The 24,174-nt window shown below is 38.8% G+C and overlaps 1 protein-coding gene and 1 pseudogene across 1 annotated transcript; both read left to right on the top strand.

Moving 5' to 3' along the window:
- The first annotated feature begins 12,841 nt into the window (after positions 1-12,841).
- LOC111882851 (cysteine-rich repeat secretory protein 38) lies at positions 12,842-13,891 on the top strand. Its single transcript, XM_023879223.3, has one exon. It carries the CDS (start codon positions 12,893-12,895, stop codon positions 13,703-13,705), a length of 813 nt encoding a protein of 270 aa, XP_023734991.2. The 5' UTR covers positions 12,842-12,892; the 3' UTR covers positions 13,706-13,891.
- Positions 13,892-20,943: 7,052 nt separating this feature from the next.
- LOC128129275 (uncharacterized) lies at positions 20,944-23,936 on the top strand (annotated as a pseudogene).
- Positions 23,937-24,174: the final 238 nt, after the last annotated feature.

Raw genomic sequence — 24,174 nt, 5'->3', positions numbered from 1 at the left:
TGGAATCCCATCACTTCAACTACCTCAAACTTGATGATAAAGGGACAATTACTTAGATATAGCAACCTAGAAGCATAAAGTTTGAATCTTGGACACTTACAAAGGTCAAAAATGTGCACAAGAGGAAAATGATGAGGTTTCTTTGCTGGATCAACATTCTAAAACACAATTTTTTTTTCTTCTTCTAGCTACCATAAACACTAAAATGAGCCAAGAACGACCAATAGGGATTTGAGTTAGGGTTTTTTGAGGTTTGAGGGTGGTGAAGGTTGATAATGAACCCTAAAATCAAGTTAATGGGGCTTAAGTACGAAGGAAACCCTAAAAGATCATGGGTATGGGCTGCAGCTTTTGTCACATCGTGACTATATACATGTCACGTCGTGACCCTAGTTCGAATATACATTCCTTAAATTAGCTTGTCACGTCATGACAACCCTATGGTCACGTCGTGTGTAACATCCTAGGTGCAGGTATATCTTGTAACTGTTAATTTGTGAGCACTTGTCCATTTTAGCCCTTTATTGAGAAAAGGTGGTGAATGAGTATATAAGGCGTACTCAAAAGTGTGCATTTGACGTGGAAGCCACCTAGTACGTTGGGCGTACCAGAGGGTACGTTGGGCGTACTAGGCCTAGAGTGAAAACCCTAATTTAGGGTGAGTCCCCTGTATAAAGGATATGATGGCCTCATTTATGGCCACCATTCTCAAACAACAAACCCTAAGTGTGCCCTAATCCTCGTTTTAGAGCTTGTGAGTGCATTTGTGAGCCTTTGAGAGTTCTTGTGTATTCTTGAAGGGAAGAGAAAGCTTTGGAGAAGAAGGAGTGGGAGTCCAAGCTCATGGATTTATGCATATCTGATTTGGGAGCTTCATATAGAGGTATAAAGCTTGAAACTTTACCACTCTTTTGTTATGATCATCAGAGTAGAGTATTTTAGGGTTTTGTTCCAAAAAGGTGGAGACTTGATGAGATCTTGAGCTCCATAGACTAGGACCAACCTCATTTTGAGTGTATTAGTGGTATAATGTCATAAAAATCCAATCTTGGTCGTTGGAATCAATCCATGCATGAGTTATGAACTTCTTGAGATAAAAGAGTGAATATTTTGTGTGCATGTGACCATATCAGCCATGCAAAGGCTTAAAGTCACTGAATTTATGGGTTAAGAGCTGTTAGGGAGACTAGATCTGTAATATGAGCCAAGGTCTTAACTGATTAAGACCAAACGAGTGAGAAGGGTTAATGTAACATCCCAAAAACCATGGCCAAAAATTTCTTTTTAAAACATTAATAAAACTATAATTATTAAGTCATTTCAACCATAACTAAGGATTATATAATACAACAGAGTATCATTTCAAAACACTAGTTCATTTTATTAGAGTAATCATCCCAAGCTAAAACTCCTTTGGTGTGTGTGCCATGCGATCACCCTGAGCTCTTCCCTTCGCTACCAGAAATACCTGAAACCAAAACTGAAAACTGTAAGCACGAAGCTTAGTGAGTTCCCCAACCTACCACATACCATATACGCATAACCATGAACAAATAACCACGTACTGGGCTCTCGCCCGCTGCATCGGGCCTTGCCTGACGTCAGGCCCCGCCTGGCATCGTGTCCCACCTGGCATCGAGCCCCGCTCGGTATACAGATCTGTCTCTTTTAGGCCCCGCCTGCCTCCAGGCCTCGCCCGCTATCCACATGCATACAATGAAATAGCATACTACTAAATAAACACTTTCTAATTGTTCCCTGATCTAAGGCCTCGCCTAACTAGGGCCTCTCCCCTGTCCTCCTACTGAAGTAATGGAACCCTGTCCATACTCCTGTTAGTAGTGAGATACGGGCCCCCGCACACAGTCACTCCCTTCCTATCACGAGCCTCGCCCCTACTTTGCTAATGTTGAGATATGGAACGCCATCCATACTCAGCTAGTGATGAGATACAGGACCTTGCCCATACTCACCTCCCAACCAGACACATACAAATATCACAGACACAACAAGTATAATCTAACATACAACATAAGAATCTTCCTTGGGATTGTCCCGACATCGGGCCCCCGACCCGGAGACATATTATCCTGAAATATACTACAGGCTTACCCTGACATCGGATCCCCGGTCCTAAACTTATCATACCTACTCATGCAAGAATCACAAAGACCTCTAGCATTCTAACCTTCCTTGGGCCTTGCCCGACATCAGGTCAAAACCCGGAACATATACAATAAGTGCCTAGGGCTAACCCTTGGGTCTTCCTACTATACACAAAACATAAACATAATGGGCCGACATAGGTGCCTTAGACCCATACAAACCGTGAGGAGACTCGCCTTGCACTGCTGAAGACTAGCTGAGCACTTCTGACTGCTATCAGGCGACTCCTGAACTGCTGATCCTTTTGCTCCCCGAACTATTATTACCCAAAATAACACTTAGACCACAATACCCTCAAAATTCAAACCAGATCAAAGTCAACGTTCTAAGTTAACGCTCTAAGTTGACTTCAACTCACCGAGTTGACTCATCAACTTGTCGAGTCCCATAATTCACAGGTTACTTCTGGACTTCGATCCTACTTGTTGAGTTCTCCTAGAACTCGTCGAGTATGCCTCCAACACTTTGGGATCCTTCTTCATCTGACACACCGAGTTCTCCTTTGAACTCGTCGAGTCCATCATCATAAATTAGGGAGATTGCCTTGGACTCGCCAAGTTCCTCCTTGAACTCGTCGAGTACAATGATCTTTAGGTCCACTATGAACCTAGACTGACTGAGTCCCATACTAACCTAACTCATACCTGCTAACAGAAGCGTTTTGGGCAAGGAAACGTTCTGACTCGCCGAGTCCTATGAGTGACTCGCCGAGTACCTCTATATCCAAAACTATTCAATCGATTTCTGAGGGTCTTAAAGCATCCAAAACATACATTTGGACCCAACCAACTCATAACCATGAAAATCTACCACCTTTTTCGTCTACTCATGGCCTTTTGAGCTAAAAAGGCAAAAAGAACACTTCTTATGCTTGCATGGGGATTCCTATGGCATAAAGCGTGAACCTTTATGCCATAACAACCCTTAATGGTGCTAGATCTGAAAACATAAGCCCTTGGGACATCCATTCCTCTCATGATAGGGTTCTTGGACCAAAAACCCCCAAAAGTGACAAAGAAGAGATCTAAGTGCATAATGATCAAGGTTGAAGCTTTCTTACCAGAAAATGGAGAAGGATGCATGAGGTCTCTGGATCTACTAGTCTCTTCTTGTATCCCCAAGGCTTCACCTTCTTCTTCAAGCTCCAAAACAATCAAGAATGCTCAAAAATGGCTCACAAGCTCATGGAAGGCACTAGCGTTTCATTCTGGTCTTGAGAGAGCATTAAGGAGGTTGATGGAGTGTTATAATGTTCTTTAAATAGGGTACAAGGACCGTATTTAGGGTTTCCCAAACCCTGACCAGCTCATCGAGTCAATCCTTTGACTCGTCAAGTAGGTCACTTAACCCGCGACCCAAATCACGCTCCTACTCCTCGAGTCATCCCATCAACTCGATGAGTCACTTCCTGATTTTGAGCTTTTCTTTCCTTTGTAGGTCTTCTAAATTGGGGGTGTTACAGTTAAACTGGAGCGTACGCCGGACATAACTCCAGTACGCGCAGCGTAAGGGTCACGCATCCCCGATGCCTGCATGGCCGCTGAGTACGCCCAACGTAGTGAGCTGGTACGTGTAGTTCCATAAATTGACCAAACCCTAAAAGTCAACGGTAGGTAGTACGCGTAGCGTACTACCTGCCGTTGACTTTTGGTTGACTTTTAGGGTTTGGTCAATTTATGGACATTTATGGCCATTAAGGGGTAAAATGGTCTTTTGCCCTTTTCTTAGTGTAGCCTCTTGAGAGCCGTGATTAATTAGGGATAGTTGTCATGTATGTTTGGCGGAGGCTAGAACGGTGATTTGAGTTCGAGATTTGCTGATTTCTTGCAAGGTGAGTCTTCTCACTCTACATACCATGAGTAGTACCTCTGTGTGATTGAGATGTTTATTTTGCTTATATGTGCATTTGATATTCTGCATTATGTCTTTGTGATTTATGTTGAGTATCGTTATTATAAGCTTACTGGGTTGGGACCGGAGGGTCCCACAAAGACACACAGACCGGAGGGTCTTATTGAGTTATATCCTAGAGTGGCTACTGAGCTGTGTATGGTAATTTGGGGAACTCACTAAGCTTCGTGCTTACCGTGTTATGTGTTAATGTGTTTCAGGTACTTCTATTGATTGCGGGAAAGCCCCGGCTTGATTGTACACCCACTCGTATTCGAGACATGTTTTTGGAGGATCCCTGGATTTTGTGATAAACAACTTTTGATATAAAATGTGTTAATGATGATACTTGAGATTTTTGGGAGATGAGACATGTGTTTAATGTGTTTGAAAATGAAAAAAAAAATTGGTTTGAAATTTACGTTGTTATATCGTGACTGTTGGTTTCCAGATTTTGGAGAGTCAGAAGGGGTATCGTAGCGACATAAGGGTATGTCCTCTTCCGGGTTTGGGATTTCCTATTTGGTTTCAGGTGTCCATGGAGGAAGTTAGCTGTGTGGTATGAGATCTTTCCGGTGGTACTTTTCGGGTTGTTGGGTTCAATCTAGGTGACATTGAGAAGCAATTTCGAGGGCAAAATCTAATTCAAATGGCGGAGAATTGTAACATTCAGACTTTCAGGTTTATTATTGTGTGTTTAATTTTTGAGATTTATAGAGTGACTCGACGAGTTGTGAGTCCAACTCGTCGAGTAGAGTCGAGTTTGATGGGTTTGAGCCATAAGAACTTTCCTATGTGCACAGGCAAACCCTAATGCTTGGATCTAGGTTTCTCTAATTGAACATGCAATGTATCCAAGGGTTACAATTATAGATCTAGTGTAAACAAAAATAATCATAACATATGAAATCATATCTAGAAGAATACCTTAAGTTGCTTGTTTGAAACTTCTTGTTCTTGTAGCTTAGAGTCATAACTGGACTCCTCTAATGGCTTACAAACACCAACTAGCAAGAGGGTGATTTGAGAGAGAGGAGAGGTGAGGAAATCGGCTCTAGGGTTTCTTTCTTGCAAGAGTGGCCGATTTCCCTCACCCACAGGGTCTATTTATACTATGAGCTACTAGGGTTACACCCTTAACCCTAATTGAATAACTTAGGCCCTAAGCAATCCAATGATCCTCCTAGATATGAGGCTTGGACGATTTTAAGATATCATAACCCTAAAATTCGTCCACCCTAATATCCATAAGGATTCATAGCCCAAAACCACAACTATCATACATTTGACAGTGTATGCCCCTCTATTCAATTAACCTCTTTAAGTCACCAAATTAATTCTTAATTAATTTATGACTCATATCAATCAATTATTATTCCTTTAATATATTATTCTCATAATATATTAATAATAATATTTCTTCTCTCTTTATAAATAACCCTGTCAAGTTGTTATGGTGAAGGCAACCCAAAAGGACCATGCACAACCGGGTCAAGTACTTACCAAATATAGTTACAGCCTTAGACATTAATCCAACAGAGTTGTCCGTTCCAGATTAATGAATGGACTCGACGAGTTAGAGAGCCGACTCGCCGAGTAGGTGCTGGGTAGAGAAACCCTAATTTCCCAGGATTGGGGCCTATATAAAGGAACTTATGCCCCATTTCTGCCTCACCAACTGCCTAACCCTTCTGTGTGAAACCCCAAACAAGTGTAGTGAGCTAAGAGAGTCTCTAAGCTAGCCTTGAAGTATTTTAGTGCATCTTTGAGGAGGAAGAGGAGTTTATTCAGCAAGGAACAAGAAGGAGTTGTTGGGGTTTAGGCCATTTTGTCCAAAGCTTCAAGAGGAAGGTAAAAAGCTTGAACCTTTCCCCTTATTTGGTTAGATCTCATGAGTTAAGAAGTTAGGGTTTTCATCACATTATTTGGGATTTCGAGAATACTAAGTTATCTAGAGGTTTAAACCTCATATCTGGACCTTGTGAGGTACCTAGAGCCCAAAAGTCCTAACTTTATTCATACATACGAGGAGTATGGTGTTTAACACTTTATGAGAACATGTATTGGTAGTTTGGAGCAAAACCACCATGCATGAGTGTAACGATCGAAGCTTTACGTGACAATCGAGCCTTAGGATGGTAGATCTAGTGTTTGGAGATATAGATCTGCCTTAAATCTTCTGAACGAGAAGTCAGATTGAAGGGACTTGCCGAGTCTATAGCCTGACTTGACAAGTCGGTGAGGGTTGTCCCGATGAGCTTGATCGTGCAATAAGTCGGCATGTTGGGGGTCAACTCGACGAGTTGATCTGGACTTTCTTGAGATTTCTAATGAAACGAGGGGACTCGACGAGTCGCAAGAGTGCAAAACGTGGATTGTTGACTCGAGTTTGACTTCTATTGACTTGAGGGTTTGGTCAACATGGGTAATGGAGACCATGGTGGGGGGGGGGGGGGGTAAAATGGTCTTTTATGTAATTCAAGAGTTATAGAGAAGAATAATATTTGGTTACTTAGAGTTAAGAATCGAGTATTAATTAGAGATATTTACCCTATGTGTTAGGCGGTGGCTAGTTCGAGATTCGCGTTCGAGGATAATTGCTTGCTTGCGTGCAAGGTGACTCTTCTCACTATACTGTACTTATAGTGGTAATTCTTACGTGATGATAGGGTCTTATGTGTTTATATTGAGTACTGTGATATCTTGCATTATGTCTATGTGATTCATGCTGAGTATTATTCTATGCTTATTGAGTTAGGACCGGAAGGTCCACCCGAGTTATGGGACCGGAGGGTCCCACTGAGACACATTGACTGGAGGGTCTTATTGTGTTATAGCCTCGAGTGGCTAAGGAGATATGTGTGGTATTTTAGGGAACTCACTAAGCTTCTTGCTTACCTTGTTATGTGTTATGTGTTTCAGGTTTTCTCAGGATCGCGGGAAGGCACCGGCTTGATTGTACACGCTAGTGAAAGAGTTATGTTTTGAGGATCCTAGATTTTAATCAAACAATTATGGAGTTGCGATTTGTAAATTAAATAAACGAGATTTTTGTGAAATGTGTTAGGAGGATTATGCGATTTTAAATGAAAATTTTATTTGAAAACTATCGGTGTTACTTTCTAAGAAACTCCACCACCTTATTCTTTCTTCAAAAGCACACAAAATCACTCTTTATGCTAACAAAGCACCAAAAATGGAATTAGGGTTTCAATGGAAACGTTTGGGGGAATGGAGGCTTAGAATGGAAGGACCACAAGGGGATTAGAGCCTTTAAATAGGGCTCAAAACACCGACATTATGGTTTGGGCGCTGGGAAAGTACGCCATGTGTACTCAGATGTTCGCTATGTCTAGATTATTAAATCCCGCCTTCAAGATTCCCTTCTGCGCAATGCGTAGAAGGTTATCTACGCCCTACGTAGATACACACCTAACACCAAATCTTAGAATAAAATGGAAGGAATTTTCCTGCAATGGACCAGGTGTTACATAAATAAACAAAAATACCCTTAATGAAAATGGTTTCTAAATGGTTCTTAACCTTTAGTTTTTCTTGTTTGTTATATATATATATATATATATATATATATATATATATATATATATATATATATATATATATATATATATATATATTCTGTAAAAAACAATGTGTATTTTTTTCAAATACCTAAAATTAAAACTACATTCTTTTAAGAATGGACACTGTCGAAAATATTTATTGAATAATATATCTTGTAAAAAATATGTATTTTTGTCCTCTAAAAAGTTTTTCTTCATTCATGAACATTCATAAACTAACCAAGAGAAATAGACGTGCAAATATGAAATTAAATTATAGTAAAAGTTGCAATAGTAACACGGTACCATAATAATTATAGGTAACACACACACACACACACACATATATATATATATATATATATATATATATATATATATATATATATATATTATAACTCACCGTTTTCACCTTTGAAGATAATAAAATATAAACTTTTTTATAAATTCAATATAATATATTACTCTTTACACAAAGTAATCTAAATGAAAGTTAACGATTCGATGAATATAAAAAACGTCAAAAACAAAGTACGTTTGGAAAAGCAGAGAGATGTTGCCATAAAAGGCTTAGACGACAAAAGGAATCGGTCTAATTAAATACCCATTTTTGCCTTTTCTCATTTAGAACGTTGCATAAACAACTAATTGCTTACTCATTGGACTAGCTTGTTTGTTATTGTAATTTGACATCCATCGATTTTAATCCTTTGTACTTAAGCTTCTTTGTTTGCATTTTACAAAAAAACACTACAAGAAATATAGTCATTAGCGGCGACGCCAATAGTGGTGACACATACTTTTAGCGGCGACACATCAAATTGTCGCCACTAAAAGTAGGTGTCGCCGCTAGTGACGTCGCCGCTAATGATTCATGACATGGATCCGCGCTTTCACGTTTTGCTAAATTAAGACCGTTCGATTGTGTTTCTAATCCAACGGCGAGGATAATCGAGGAATGCACAAAAGCAATACCGGCGACAAAAGTCGCCGCTAAAGACCTAACTGAGTCGCCGCTAATTGTTGAAAAAATGGCGCGTAAATGTTTCCCTCCTAAGTGTTGCCGGTATTGAGGGAAGTCGCCGCTAAAGCCAAAACTGTCGCTGGTAAATGTGTCACCGCAGTTAACCAAAAAAATCGACGCCCTTTTCCTTTTCTCTTCTGTTTGCTTCCATCTCGCATTGCTGCTGTGTTTTTTCTACCATCTTCTTCGTCGATTCACAGCTGACACCCTCCGGAAAAACCGAGATTAAGGATTCCAGCCTCATAGAAGAAGATACCTGCAGTCAAAGTTGACATTGACAGGTGAGGCTCCTTACGTTTCCGGCGACACCCACTATTTCCGGTAACAATAGGTATTTCCAGCAAAAGATTCATTTCCCTTTTGTCTTATAACATTGATTTTAGCTTTCTTTAGTTATTAATTGCAAAAAAATTTCAATTTGAGTTGTTGATTGAATTTTCTGGTGGTAATTTGAGTTGCTGATTTAATTTTCTGGCAACCACCGGCGACTAGCACCACCACTGCGCCATTTCTTTGATTTCCACCACAGAGGTTCTATTTCCACCACCACCATTTCCTTGATTTCTACCACTTCTTTGATTTCCAATATAATTTTTTTCAATGTCGGAATGAAAAAAATGTTATTACATAATTTGAGTAAAGGTTCAATTGAGAAATATTTATATACGAAGCAGATGAAATACATCAAAATTTCAGAATGGATATCCAATTATCCATTGTAGATGAAATACATAATTTGAATAAAGGATATATAACCAAGGTTGATGATTTTGTTCTTAAAATAAATTATCCCAAAGTTTTGTCCACGTGTTTATGGATATCCAATTATCCATTGTAGATAGTTCTTTAAATTGGTATTCATTTCCCATTGGTGGACCTACATTTGTATGTTATTATAATTTTATATTCAATTAACAGATTTTCAGAATTATAGTATATTCCATCGCAACATATGTGTCTTACTTAGATTACAACTTTAGTGATGAATATATTTGTAGAGGAACCTGGACTACAAGGGGAAAAAGGTTACAGTTACCAAAATTTGTGATTAGCAACTCACAATTTTGGTGATGAATATATTCCAAGTTTTGATTATTATTTCTAGACTAATTCAAAAATAGCTAATTTTTGGTGTTATTATTAATTTTTTTTAAATTACTATTTCTAGGCTTTTGTTTGTGTATACCATGGCTGCTGTTATGGGTCGTGGACACGGGGGTGATTGAGCTGAGGATCCACCTCTCCCAAGTGGTAGAGGTGCTGGTAATCACGAGTAGGACCGTAAGTCTTATAATGAATTTTTATTTACTATTTTTATTCAGTTATTATAAATTAAATACTTTTTCTAATAGTTTTTAATTATATTTGTAGTTGAGCAACGTGCACGTAGGAAAGTCCGAGGCAAAGCCAAAAATATAAAGCCTGAAAAAACACTCTTACGGAACCATGGCAAACCGATTAGCATGGTATATGATAGGGATATAACATATGATCCCGTAGGAGAGCCAAAAGATATGTTTTCACGAGAAGTTGGAAAAACAATGTGGCAGATGGTCCCTTTTGATAAATAGACTTGGAAAAAAGTTTCCCCTGCAATAAAGGACACCGTATTACAACATTTCGGGGTAATTATTTATTTAAAAATATTTTATATGGTTAACTATGATTGGTTTTATACTTGGTTAATTTTTTTTGTAGACGAAGTTTGATTTGGATCAGATGTATTAGGATGTACAAGCATTAAATATGTTGACAGAGAGTTTTCATGCCGCTTTGTTAAAAGGTTATCGAGAATGTAAAGCTGACGCAAAAGAATATTTTATGTTAGTCAGAGGGTATGAAGATATCCCGAGAGCATTAGCCAACCCTCCAGAGGGTATGGAGGTTGATAACTGGAAGAAAGCGGTTGAGTATTTCCAAAACGGACGAACACAGAATTGCTTCAAACAGGAACAAAAAAGTTCGTGAAATGCAAACAAACGTGAATCGTGGGGGGTCGAGCTCGTATAGCAGTGCTTGCTATAAGAAGGTAACGTACAATACATGTAATTATTTATTTAAAATAGAATCTAATTTTTAAAGTTAAACAGAACCTTAAGAGAGTGGAAACGTTTCGCAAAGCTCATACCGATAGGGATGATGTGTTTGTTACTGTTGAGGCGGAACAACAATATGTAAGTACTTAATTATAATTTTATCATATAATTAAATGTTTATTTATACTTAATTGTTACTTTTGGGAATTACATAATTGGTTAGTCGAAGAGCTCTTAGAACAAAACCAAGGTGAAAGTGAGTTAACACCCGCTCAAGAAAGGGCCGCTTTTGAGAAAGTATTAGGAGAGCGACGTGGCCATATCAGAGGCATCGGCCGTAAACCTTCTGCTCTCCCACCGATTTCACAGCCGTCCCAACCACCACCACAATCATCACAACCGTCACAGGTAAAACAAGATTATTTAATTTCAATATATGCATGTTGATTTGGTAATTTTTGTTAGTGGTGATTATTTTCTAAAAGCTTTGGTAATTAGTTTTTTGTCCCAAGTGCAACAAATAGCAATGTACTTTGGTTTTTTTGTCTTAGTTTAAAAATAGCGATAAAATACATGTTGATTTGATCATTTTAGTTTTGTGGTGATTATTTGCTAAAAGCTTTGGTAATTGGGTTTTTGTCCCAAATGCAAGAAATAGCAATGTACTTTGGTTATTTGGCTTAGTTTAAAAAATAGAAATGTAGTTTGACATCATAAAATGTATGTTGATTTGGTCATTTTGGTTTTGTGGTGAGTATTTGCTAAAAGCTTTGGTATTTGAGTTTTTGTCCCATGTGCAAGAATTAACAATGTACGTTGATTTTTTGTCTTAGTTTAAAAAATAGCAATGTACTTTGGTGTCATAAAATGCATGTGGATTTGGTAATTGTGTTTTCGTCCCAAGTGCAATAAATAACAATGTACATTTGGTATATCTTGTATTTAAGTGCAAGAAATAGTAAGGTACTTTGGTAGTTTTTGTTTATGTTTGATAATTTAACTTATAATTTATATATGTTGTTATTTATTATGTAGTTGGAAAATCTTCGGACATTACTCAACGACCCGGCATGTAAGGAGGAACTATATTCGTTTTTTCAATCACAGAATAATCAAGGAGGAAAAGATGGGAACGAAGATGATGATATGTAGGGAGGAGCTTTATTTTTATGTTATACTTGTTGTCATATTTTGTTACTTGTTAGAATTGTAAAACTTACTTTGCTACTTGTTATAATTGTCAAACTTTTGGTTATTTTATTTTGGGATTAAATTAAATATAACAGTAATTGGTATTTAATTTGACGTTGTTATGTAATTTTTGGTATAGAATTAGTTATAACAGTATTTGGAATTAATTATACCCAAAATTGCTAATATAAAAAAAAATGAAAAACATTATTACCGGCGACCCTATTACCGGCGACATAAGTATTACCTGCGACATACTCTTTAGCGGCGACACTGAGTATTACCGGCGACAGGTGCATTAGCGGCGACAATTTGATCAATAGCGGCGACTCTTTACCGGCGACGTGTCGCCGCTATTAGCTTTTGCGGCGACTCCTCGACCCTTTACCGGCGACTTTTGTCGCCACTAATTGCTCACTTCCTTGTAGTGAAAAGATTATAAAATTACGAAGGTGCTAGCAGAGAGATGCTGCCATAAAAGGCTTAGACGAGAAAATGAATCGGTCTAATTATCTATTCGGTATTAACGAAAAAGAAAAGTTTGCATCATCTAACAAGTTATCGTTATGAAGACATTTAGCTTGAAAGCCGATGAATTTGATAACTCCAACTAGACCACAATTCGACATCGTATCAAAACACCGAGGAACTACTTACGGAAGAAATCCAGATACACCAGAAGGTGGTATTGCTTTCTGTTATCATAATTTTGAATTAAAATTTTTACTAAAATAAAGGAACTCAGGGATATGACCATGAATTTGTGTATGTATTGTTTACTAGGAAAGTTTCAGCTAATTAACAATACAATAAGGTAGACGCATATATGGTTCTTAGGATTGTTCAGAAGCGGTCCCAAGACATAACTTTAAATTATCTGATCAATTGACTTATTCTTTTAGTCAAAATGGACAGGGTTTTTAATTATTTAACAGAGAAATGAAAACGTTGGAACGTTCAAATAAAATCCATAGAACAATTGAAAGCTTCATCGCCTGAAATTGTCAAATATAACCACGTATATGTTTTTAGGTTTTTCCCTTTTCCCTATAAATAGAGCATGCATAACCTACAACATCAAAACTCATCCTTCATCCAACAAGATGTCTTCTTCAAACCATATTTTCATCGTCTGTGTTCTTTTATTCCTTCACTTTGTCCAAATGGTTATTGGGGATGCTCCACTGTACCACATTTGTTCTACTACTTCAGGTAACTTTACCCGTTATAGTCCTTACGAACATAGCCTCAACAAACTCATGGGGGAGTTATACTACAAAACCTCTCCAAATGGCTTTGGAATGGGGTCGATGGGGCAATACGAAGCTCATACCTCTGGTCTTTCCCTTTGTCGGGGTGATGTCTCACAAAAAGACTGCATGACTTGTGTTGTCAACGCAAGTGCTGAAATTCGCAGACGCTGCCCAAGTAACAAGGCTGGAATCATATGGTATGACCAGTGTCTCTTAAAATATTCCAGTAATGACTTCCTTGGTCAGATAGACAATCAGAATCGCTTGTACATGTGGAACTTAAACAACGTAAGTGATCCAAGCTCATTCAATGCAGAAACCAAGAGATTGTTGAGTGGTTTGTCAAACACGGCTTACAATGATCCAAAAATGTATGCTGCTGGGGCCTTAGACCTTGATGGTTTAAGAAAGCTTTATGGGTTGGTTCAATGTACCAGGGATCTTTCAAGTGTTGATTGCAAGACTTGTTTGGATGGTGCGATCAGTGAACTTCCAAGTTGTTGTGATGGGAAACGTGGCGGAAGGGTTCTTGGTACAAGTTGTAATATTAGATATGAGATATATCCATTTGCTGGTGTTTAATTAACAATGGTACATACATTATAGTAAGTTTCAGTTGCTTATTATTTTAATTATATTGTCTTAATTTTCGTCAAACGTTGAATAAATAAATAGTCAAATTGTGTAATCAGTCGTTGCATTTGTAAATTGTAATGTATGTTTTCTTTTTAATAAATAAATAAACAAATTGTGAAATCAGTTGTTGCATTTGCTATGTATGTATTATTTGAAACCTTTGGTGGAAAAGCACATTTTTGTCGGCTCCTAATAGCACTGGATCACAGTCTTTCGAAAATTTTAATGGGTACGAACTACTATTTAAAAATCAATTGACCCATTTGCATATTGACATTTTAGAACCGATCTGATCTAAATATAGTTGGTTATTAGATGTTTTTAGTTGGGTTTTAACAACGGTGAAAATATGAATACCATATATTTCACTTCTTTTGTACCGGAAATTGCCATATTCAATTCCCTCGCACATATCAAGTGACCAGACGTCACACATTCACGAATTTCATCATGAACTCAATTGTTACTTACATTCAGTAACTATTGACTTGGTTTTAGTCATTATGTGAAGTCGGTTGTGAATCACATTCAAACTCGCATTGTTGTGAGATTTTATAATAGTAACCGAGCATTAGGGTCGTTGGTACTCTATGCCTTTGATGAAAGACTTACAAATGTTATTATTACATCACGAGTCCAATAATCATTAGTTGGAATTAATATTCATATGGTGTTATGAATATATTTATGCTACATCCTCTCTCTTGTAGCTTCTTAAATTATTCTAGATATATTTCCCTACCTTGTACCGGAAACATATTGCCTCATCAAGATTGTTTAAAGGAAGATCCCATAGTGAACATTCTTTTGCCCTTGAAGTTAGGGTTGGAATTGGGTGTCCCAACTATAACTTTTCTTTTTTCTTTGGGATGATCGACTTTCTTCTTCTTGATGTCTTCCTCCTTGATAGCCAGTACATTAGTAGTAGAGCTAGAGTTTCTAGGCTTGGCCATGTTAGTTTTAGTGGTCTTTAACTTGCCATGCGATTCCACGATGGTCCTTTCTAATTTTTTCAAATGTCACTTTGGAAATTATCCCTCACATATATCAAGTGACTTTTGACATACACATTAATGAATTTCATCATGAAATTACTCATTAATTGTGTTAAGTAACTTTTGACTTAGTTTTAGGAATGATGTGAAGTCGGTTGTGAACCACATTCAAAATCGTATTTTCAAGAGATTTTTAAATAGGAACTGTGCATTAGGGCCGAAGGTATTCTATTCCCTTGGTGAAAGAGTTATAAATGTTAGTATTGCATCCCAAGTCCAATACGTAGGAGTTAGAATTAATATTCCTATGGTGTTAAGATATATTTATGCCATTGTCTTTGTCTTGTAGCTTCTTCATTTCTTCTACATATATTAGGCGATTATTCCTCCCTAGTCTTGTTTCTTGCAGCGGAAATATTGCCTCATCAGGATTGTATGAAGGAAGTATCTCATAGTCAGCTTTTCTTTTTCCCTTGATGTTAGGTTAGTGGTGGGTTCCTTAACGATACACTTCTTTTTCTCCTTAGGACTGTTGGATTTCTATTTCTTTATATTTTCCTCCCTAATATCCAATACATGAGTGGTGGAGCTAGAGTTTGTAGGTGTGGCCATGTTAGTTCTAACAGTCTTTAACTTTCCATACAACTCCATGATGGTCTTTTATATGTTGTTTATATTAAAACTAAGGATGAATTGTTTATATGAACCGGTCAGCAAGTTGATGACAATATCTGTAGCCAACCCCTGACCAAATGAAAAGTGTAATGGCTCTAGTTTGTCAATGTATGATTTGTTTAGTACATGTACACTGAAATTTGCTCCCTCCTGCAACTTACATCCCATTAGGGTTTCTATATCAAACCGCTTTTGTCTGGCTTGTTCTTGAAACATTCCTTGAACTCATGGGCCATGTCGAATGCCCCAACCGTCTCAAAGTTCTTTTGAATCTTGTAACATCCCAAAAATAGTAGCAAAAATTTTCATTTATATAACCATCAAATCAATACATCAAGTGTTTCAAAACTAATCCTAGTAAAACTGTATCACAATCATCGGAGTAGATTAATATTAATCATCGATCTGTAATCATAAGAGGACGTTGTACAGTCAAACCGAGCCATTCCCTTTGGAACTGGAAGTACCTGCAAATGATTAAACCACAAACCGTAAACACAAAGCTTAGTGAGGTCCCCAAAATACCACATACCAAACAACAAGCAGAATCCGAAATACCAATGGGACAAACCCAACATGCAAATGGGCCTAGTCCAACGTCCATGCGAATGGGCCCAGTCCAACGTGCATACCAATGGGCCCATTCCAACTCATCAATGGGCCCAACCCAACATACACATGAAAGAGTCACGAAGACATCAAGCATCATATACAATATAGTGAGAAGACTTACATGTCTCACGTAATCAGATAAAGCACAAGTCAAAGCTCGGCAAAAGATACTACCACACTCCTATAAAAACATATCTGGTCCAACCTTAGTCCACTCACTAAAACGATCAATCTTGACCAAAAGTCAACCCATCTAAACATGTCAATGGTCAAAGTCAAAGTCAACATCCATGAATATCAACCAATGAGCCTCACATCGTGACCAGCCCTTGGTCACATTGTGAGAACTCACTCAGCCTGATTCTAACTCGTCTCGCTCCAACTCAGCTAGCTTGGTTACAGACAACCCACTCAGCAAGCATCACGACATGAACCCTCCTTGCTCACGTTGTGAGAGCAACAGGACATTACAATCGTGGTACTTTAATCGTCACATCGTGACATCCTTATTGTCACGTCGTGACCACAATTTGAGACAACAACTTAATGGTTTGAGTCCTTAATCCATTAAGTCTTCAACTCCCATTTTCCAGAGAGCTATTAGGGACTCCAAATGATCATAAAAATGACAACTTTATGGACATGCCTGCTCCATGCATGTCCTCTACCCCCACCTAGGTTAAAAGCCAAGAAAATGATCCAAAACTTAAGCAAGGCTCACAATTCACATCTGAATTCTAGATCTGAACCATATAACACTCAAATGGCGTCAAGGATCTATAAAGTTGCTAACTTTATGGAATCTCGTCACTTCAACTACCTCAAACTTGATGATAAAGGGACAATGACTTAGATCTAGTGACCTAGAAGCATAAAGTTTGAATCTTGACATTTACAAAGGTCAAAAATATACACAAGAGGATGATGATGAGGTTTCCTTGCTGGATCAACACTCTAGAACACCATTTTTTTTCTTCTTCTAGCTACCAAAAACACTAAAATGAACCAAGAACGACCAATAGGGATTTGGGTTAGTGTTTCTTGAAGTTTGAGGGTGATGGAGGCTGATATTGAACCCTGAAATCGAGTTAATGGTGTTTAAGTATGAAGGAAACCCTAAAAGATCATGGGTTTGGGTTGCAGCTTTTGTCACATCGTGACTATATACATGTCACGTCGTGACCCTAGTCTGAATACACATTCCTTACATTGGCTTGTCACGTCGTGACAACCCTATGGTCACGTCGTGTGTAACATCCCAAGTCCAGGTATATCTTGTAACCCTTGATCTTTGAGATGTTTTCCATTTGAAAACTTTATTGAGAAATGGTGTTGAATGAGTACACGGGGCGTACAAGAGAGTATGCTCAGCATACTCATAAGCGTGCAGTTGACGCTGAAGCCACCTAGTACGATGGGCGTACCAGAGGGTACGCTGCGCATACTATACCTAGAGTGAAAACCATAACTTAGGGTGAGTCCCCTATATAAAGGATATGATGGCCTCATTTCTGGCCACCATTCTCAGACAACAAACCCCTATGTGTGCCCTAACCCTCGTTTTAGAGCTTGTGAGTTCATGTGTGAGCCTTTGAGAGTTCTTGTGTATTCTTGAAGGGAAGATAAAGCTTTGGAGAAGAATGAGTGGGAGTGCAAGCTCTTGGATCTATGCATATATGAGTTGGGAGCTTCATATAGAGGTATAAAGCTTCAAACTTTACCACTCTTTTGTTATGATCATCAGAGTAGAGTATTTTAGGGTTTTGTTCCAAAAAGGTGGAAACTCGATGAGATCTTGAGCTCCAGACACTAGGAACAACCCCCTTTTGAGTGTATTAGTGGTGTAATGTCATAAAAATCCAATCTTGGTCGTTGGAATCGATCCATGCATGAGTTATGAGCTTCTTGAGATAAAAGAGTGAATATTTTGTGTGCATGTGACCATATCAGCCATGCAATTGCTTAAAGTCATTAACTTTATAGGTTAAGAGCTGTTAAGGAGACTAGATATGTAATATGAGCCAAGGTCTTAACTGATTAAGACCAAACGAGTGAGAAGGGTTAATGTAACATCCCAAAAATCATGACAAAAAGTTCTTTTAAAAACATTAATAAAACCATAAGTATTAAGTCATTTCAACCATAACTAAGGATTATATAATACAACAAAGTATCATTTCAAAACACTTGTTTGTTTTATCAGAGTATACATCCCAGGCTAAACCTCCTTTGGTGTGTGTGCCATGTGATCACCCCGAGCTCTTCCCTCCGCTATCGGAAGTACCTAAAACCAAAACTAAAAATCGTAAGCACGAAGCTTAGTGAGTTCCCCAACCTACCACATGCCATATACGCATAACCATGAACACATAACCACATACTGCCCCCCCCCTGTTGCATCGGGCCATGCCCCACATCAGGCCCCGCCCGGCATCAGGCCCCGCCTCGCATCAGGTACTACCTGGCATCGAGCCCCGCTAGGTAAATAGATATGTGTCTCTTTGGCCCCGCCTGCCTCCGGGCCTCGCCTGCTACCCACCCGCATACAATCAAATAGCATAATAATAAATAAACACTCTCTAATCGTTCCTTGATCTAAGGCCTCGCCTAACTAGGGCGTCGCCCCTATCTTGCTACTGAAGTTGTGGAACCCAGTATATACTCCTGTTAGTAGTGAGATACGGGCCCCCACCTACAGTCACTCCCTTTCTATCACGGGCCTCGCCCCTACTCTGCTAATGTTGAGATATGGAACCCCATCCATACTCAGCTAGTGATGAGATACGGGTCGTCGCCCACACTCGCCTCCCTACTAGACACATACAAATATCATAGAGACAACAAGTATAATCTAACATACAACATAAGTGTAACGACCGAAAAATACAACCAATTTTAAATTTTTCAAAACAATCCGATTTCATTAAAATCACTACAAAAAGGTTTTCAATACAAATTATTTAAAGTGTTCCTAGAATCACATCACGACCAAAAAACATGAGGAGCGGTACGATCACGCCTTCGCCTTGCCACGGTCTCCTGAAGAACCTGAAAAACATAAAACCACAACTGTAAGCCCGAAAGCTTAGTGAGTTACCCCCAAAATACCAACCCCTATACGCCCTTCCAGGCTACGACCTTCCGGTCCAGAACATATTGCCTTCCGGCCCATGAATATCACACATAACATAACAACATAGAACAAACATGCATAACGGGTCTACTGTATGACTGGCCCGCCGTATCGGCCTTCAGTCCACCCTCCGTGTCTAGCCGTGTACATCGAGTTTGCAGTGTGGTTGGTCCGCCCGCACCGGGCCTTCAATCCACCTGGTCCACTCTCTGAGTCTACAGTGTGACTGGTCCGCCCGCACCGGGCCTTCAGTCTATCTGGTCCACTCTCCGAGCCTCGGTACGTCTGGTCCGCCCTCTTGGGGCCTACAGCCTATCCGGACCGCTCGCTGGGCCTTCGGGACAACCGGTCCGCCCTGGGTATCTTGGCCTACAGCACAAAGCAGGACCCGCCTCAACCCATCTCCAATCCAAACAACCATGTGCACATAACATACAGGCACATAACAGATAACAATCAACAAACTGATCAAGCATATCTCATAACATATCAACCCCTCTAACCAGGAACACCGACCTAACCGGTCACTAGCACTACTAGAAAATAGCCCTTTAATGACGCGCAAACAATGACACTCACTGATAGAGGACGCGCATTTGTGTGTGCCCTAAAAAATAATGTCAATTTTGTAAAATTTGAAGGATAGTAGACACGCATTTGTGCGTGCCCTAAAATTAGTGTTAGAAAAGAAAAAAAAGAAATGCGGAGGGCGCCTTTCATAAAATGTGCGTCCTCTAAATGTGTTGCTTTATAATTTTAATGAAACACGCGTTTTTAAGGCGGGATTTCACCCGCCTATTGAATCCCAAAAATTAAACCCCCCGCCTCTTCCAACTAGCAAGAAAAAGCCCTAGGGCCTTCATCTTCATGGCCGCCTTTCAGAGAACGATACTGTTGATATCTCTACCATAACAACAACCACCATCAATATATCCAGAAGCACCAAATCGTGCCATTACACCTCAAACCATCTTCCCTGCAAATCAGCAACTGTTATCTCACTTCACCTTTCTTCATCTAACAGAGCAGAAGGAAGAGGGAGATGGCGAACATAAAAGGGTCGAATAAAAAAATCACACGAACCGATATTGATATTAATTCTAGGGCTTTTGTAAGACTCAAAACACTCGCTCACTCAGTGCTCTATAGCATCGATCCGGCGACCTGGCCTCACCTTCCGGCAACCCCTTGCTCACTTCTCCTCATTGACGATCTCATGCTCACCTGACCTCAAATTCCTTTGTTTCAATCTTTTGCAGAAAGCCCAAATACATGCTTGCCCCGTTTTTTACGCTCAGAAACGATCAAGGGAAAGTGCCTTGGTATGTGAGAAGATGTATTTTTGGGAAATAGGGGATTTTGGTTCTACGAGTTCTTATAACCCTAGGAATCAAGAACCCTGTATTCTCACACCGGATTCATAGTTGAAGTCTACCGGAGACTCGGAGAGGAAAGTGTACGGATGAGCCCAATGGGTCGGGGAATAGCAGAGGAAGCGCTAGTCCTTCTTCGTAAAAGACTAAGTGATCTGAATTTCATCTTCTCCCTCTTCTCCTATTGTCCCGACAGCAACTACAGGTGCGATTGATGCTTATTCGAATTTTCTATATATCTTCTAATTATATATACGTGAATATTATAATCCATTTTTTTTCTCGTCCTCCATTGTGAAGTATTTAAGCTCTGAACAAATTTCAGCAAGTTGAAATTTATCTATCAAGTTCAATAACTGAGGCTGTAACATATTAGCCTCTTTTATTGGGGTTTCAATGAAAGATGAATCAGATTTAGAAGTATCACAAAGCTGAAATGCAGCACGAGCTCCTTCAATATCTCCTGTTTTCTATTTCTATACACATTATTTTTTAAAATTGGTAAGCAATGTGGTTTTTGTTGTTTTTGGGCAATCTGTTACATTGTTTCTTTTGCATTGACTTGGGTATCTCCTCTTCAATTGCTATCTATATAAGTGTGTGTTTGTTTATTTACTTAATTTTATTATTAGGTAAGAGCAAGGGAAGCAAAGCTTAATCTGGGTTGTGGAGAAGGAGAAGGGAATCTGCTAGAAGGGCGGGACATCCATAAATCTGTACTTAAATCCAAAGGTTCAATCAATGAAGTTAATCAAATTTCACAGGTTGATGATCCACGTGTGGTGCTAATCATGCTTGCAGACCGTCTACACAACTCGAGTGATTTTAATTTCACTGTTACTTCTCTTGTTCATTGGTTGGTAAAGGTCTTGGAAAGTAGAGAAAATTCATTCTTTTTTTTGTCAAGGGAGGTTTACCACTCTATTCAATAAGTTATTCACTCACTGCAATGCTTTAACTTACAGTTTACACTCTCTTGCTTTCAGTTATGCTCTACCTTCGGGCAAGGCTAAAGCTGTAGCACAGGATACTTTGGTCATTTGGTGCTCTCTTGCTTCCAGATTGGGCCATTGGGCTTTAAAAGCTGAACTTGAAGACCTCTGTTTTGCTGTTCTTCAGGTCAGTGGTTTCTACACTATAAAGCTAATTTAGTGATGAATCATGAATGTGTTCTAATGCATGATATTTATCTCAAGTGTTCATTCTACGCAACTAATGATCGAATCATATGTTGCATGTGCTAAAATAAGATTCCAACTAATACTTGTAGTGTGTGCAGCCTCAGATCTTCCAGCAAATGCGATCTGACCTGGCCTCCTTGTAGACACCCAGCAGCAGCAGTAGCAGGGTAGGCAACCTGAGAAGACTATCAGCCAAAAGTAGCTCAAATCCTGAGTATGAAGCATCAACAGAAGATGTCGTAGTCAGCTTGAAGGTAATTCCCCCTCATTTCTTCCCCTTATATATATACACTACTGGGTGTTCGACTTTCCATTAGATATATTTAATTAGGATATGAATTGGTGACTCCTTTTTTCAACCCACAAGATCTTTTGCAGGCTGTTATTCCATTTGATCTCCTGCTTGATCGAAGAAAACGTATTAAATATATTCAAGATCTAGGGTCATGCTCAGAGGTCCAAACAAAACCAAAAGTCGTGAGGGATGCTGGGATTGCCCTAGCATCTCTGGTCGTTTGTGAGGAAGAACTAGAACGCGAGTTGTTTATATCAACCTCGTAAGATCATGTGAGATAGATCTTCAGCCATCAGTCTTGTTTACCCTGCCTTGACTCTGGTGTGCTTGTCATTCTTACCTGTGCAGCTATGTTCCTGGAATGGAGGTAACCTTATCTAGCCGCCTTAAAAGTTTGTACAGCATCTATAGTAAGGTAGGTATAAGTGATCTCCATAAATAATCTTAGAAAGAATACATGATTCAGTTATGCAGATGATTATGCTAATATTTCTCTCAGGTGAATCGTAAAGATGTGAGCATTGATAAAGTATATGATGCATGTGCACTGAGAGTAATTATTGGAGATAAAAGTGGAACTTTACATGGACAAGCTGTCGAGTGTTGCTACAGTCTTCTAAATATCATACATAAGTTTATACTTTATATAAGTAGCATAAAATGGATAACTACATGCTAAAACTTATTATGCCCAGACAAGAAGAAAAAAATGCTTACTCAATTTATAAGTAAGTGACAGATGTGTAATATAAATAAAAGTTGTTTGGTTCATCTTCCGCAGGCTTTGGACACCAATTAATGGCGAGTTGGACGATTACATTGTCAATCCAAAGTCAGGCGGATATCAGGTAAAGATCTATCTCACTATACTTTTTTGTATGCTGCTAATATTAGGTATACCTATTTCATATTTGTGTGAGTAATGCATGCCGTTTCCTTCTTATCTCTTCTTTTTGTCAATGCCCACAAATTCTGACTCTCATTTTATACGGTCTCTGCATACTGCAGTGCATGGTCCAGAAAACTCACCCTTGGAAGTCTAAATAAGAACGCAGGTATACAGTATATATATATATATATATATATATATATATATATATATATATATATATAACAAATTTTTTTTTAATAGAGCATGCATGAATATTTTGAGCATGGAGTTGCTGCCCATTGGCTTTACAAAGAAGCTAGTAATAAGTTGCCTGTGAAGAGCAATGTAATTGGTTCGGAGATTACATCATCCTCATATCTCTCGAATGAGATAGAAGATAAAAGTCCAGTTGAAGATGATGTGTTTCACAAATATAGGTCTCTAAAACTAGGAGATCTGGTCCTTAGAGTTGAAGGAAGCCATTTGTTTGCTGCAGTAATTGTCAGGTATTTAAAATCATGTTTCTTTCTTTAATTAATGCTTGACATGGTTTGATGACACCTGCTGCAATTCATAGTGGATGATGATGGAAGGGATCTGCTTGTGGCTGCGAGCTTCGTACTCGCTGCTTCTGAAGCAGTTGCGGACAGAAGATCTTCTTCTCAAAGAAAGTGGTGGGAAGCTTATGCAAGATTGTACAAGAAGGTTGATATAAATGTCTCCCCATATGTGGTGGTGAGGGTGTTACAGAGAGGGGGGGGGGGGGGAATGAATTCAGATGTAAACGTCTCCCCAGGTGTGGTGGCTGTATCTGTTCTTGTCATCCTTCTCATAAGGTAATTAATTCAAATTTGCATGGGTATAATTGTCATATCACCTCTCATTCTTGCTTTTAAAATGGTAAATTTTGTTTGTTAGGTTTTTTACCGGACACAAAAAGGACGATAAGGATCAAGTGGAGTTTAATACTGACATAGCCCCTGTGAAACATAAGTCTAGACATAGAAACAATGACAGATTTCAATATGTGGAAGCCAAATAAAATAGACAGATGAATTGATGAAATGTTTTTACAACTGAATTACCTCCTTTAGGTGAGGAAAAATCTTCCATAGAAAAGGAATTGTTAGAATTTGGGAGGCAAAACTCCATTGAAGGTCAATATCTAGACAAACACAATACCCTTGACATTATAATTTGTGCAATTTATTTTATATTATGCAATGGATTGTATTTTTTGTATATGGTATTTTATTTCTGTTATAAGAAATTAAATGAAA

This window comes from Lactuca sativa, chromosome 9 (assembly GCF_002870075.4).
Source record: "Lactuca sativa cultivar Salinas chromosome 9, Lsat_Salinas_v11, whole genome shotgun sequence".
Classification (NCBI taxonomy): domain Eukaryota; kingdom Viridiplantae; phylum Streptophyta; class Magnoliopsida; order Asterales; family Asteraceae; genus Lactuca; species Lactuca sativa.
Note: the sequence above shows the minus strand (reverse complement) of the source record. Positions and strands in the feature narration are given on the sequence as shown.

Bases quoted from the DNA above. Each gene is read 5' to 3' on its own strand.
- LOC111882851 (XM_023879223.3), top strand. From the start codon at position 12,893: ATGTTTTTAGGTTTTTCCCTTTTCCCTATAAATAGAGCATGCATAACC.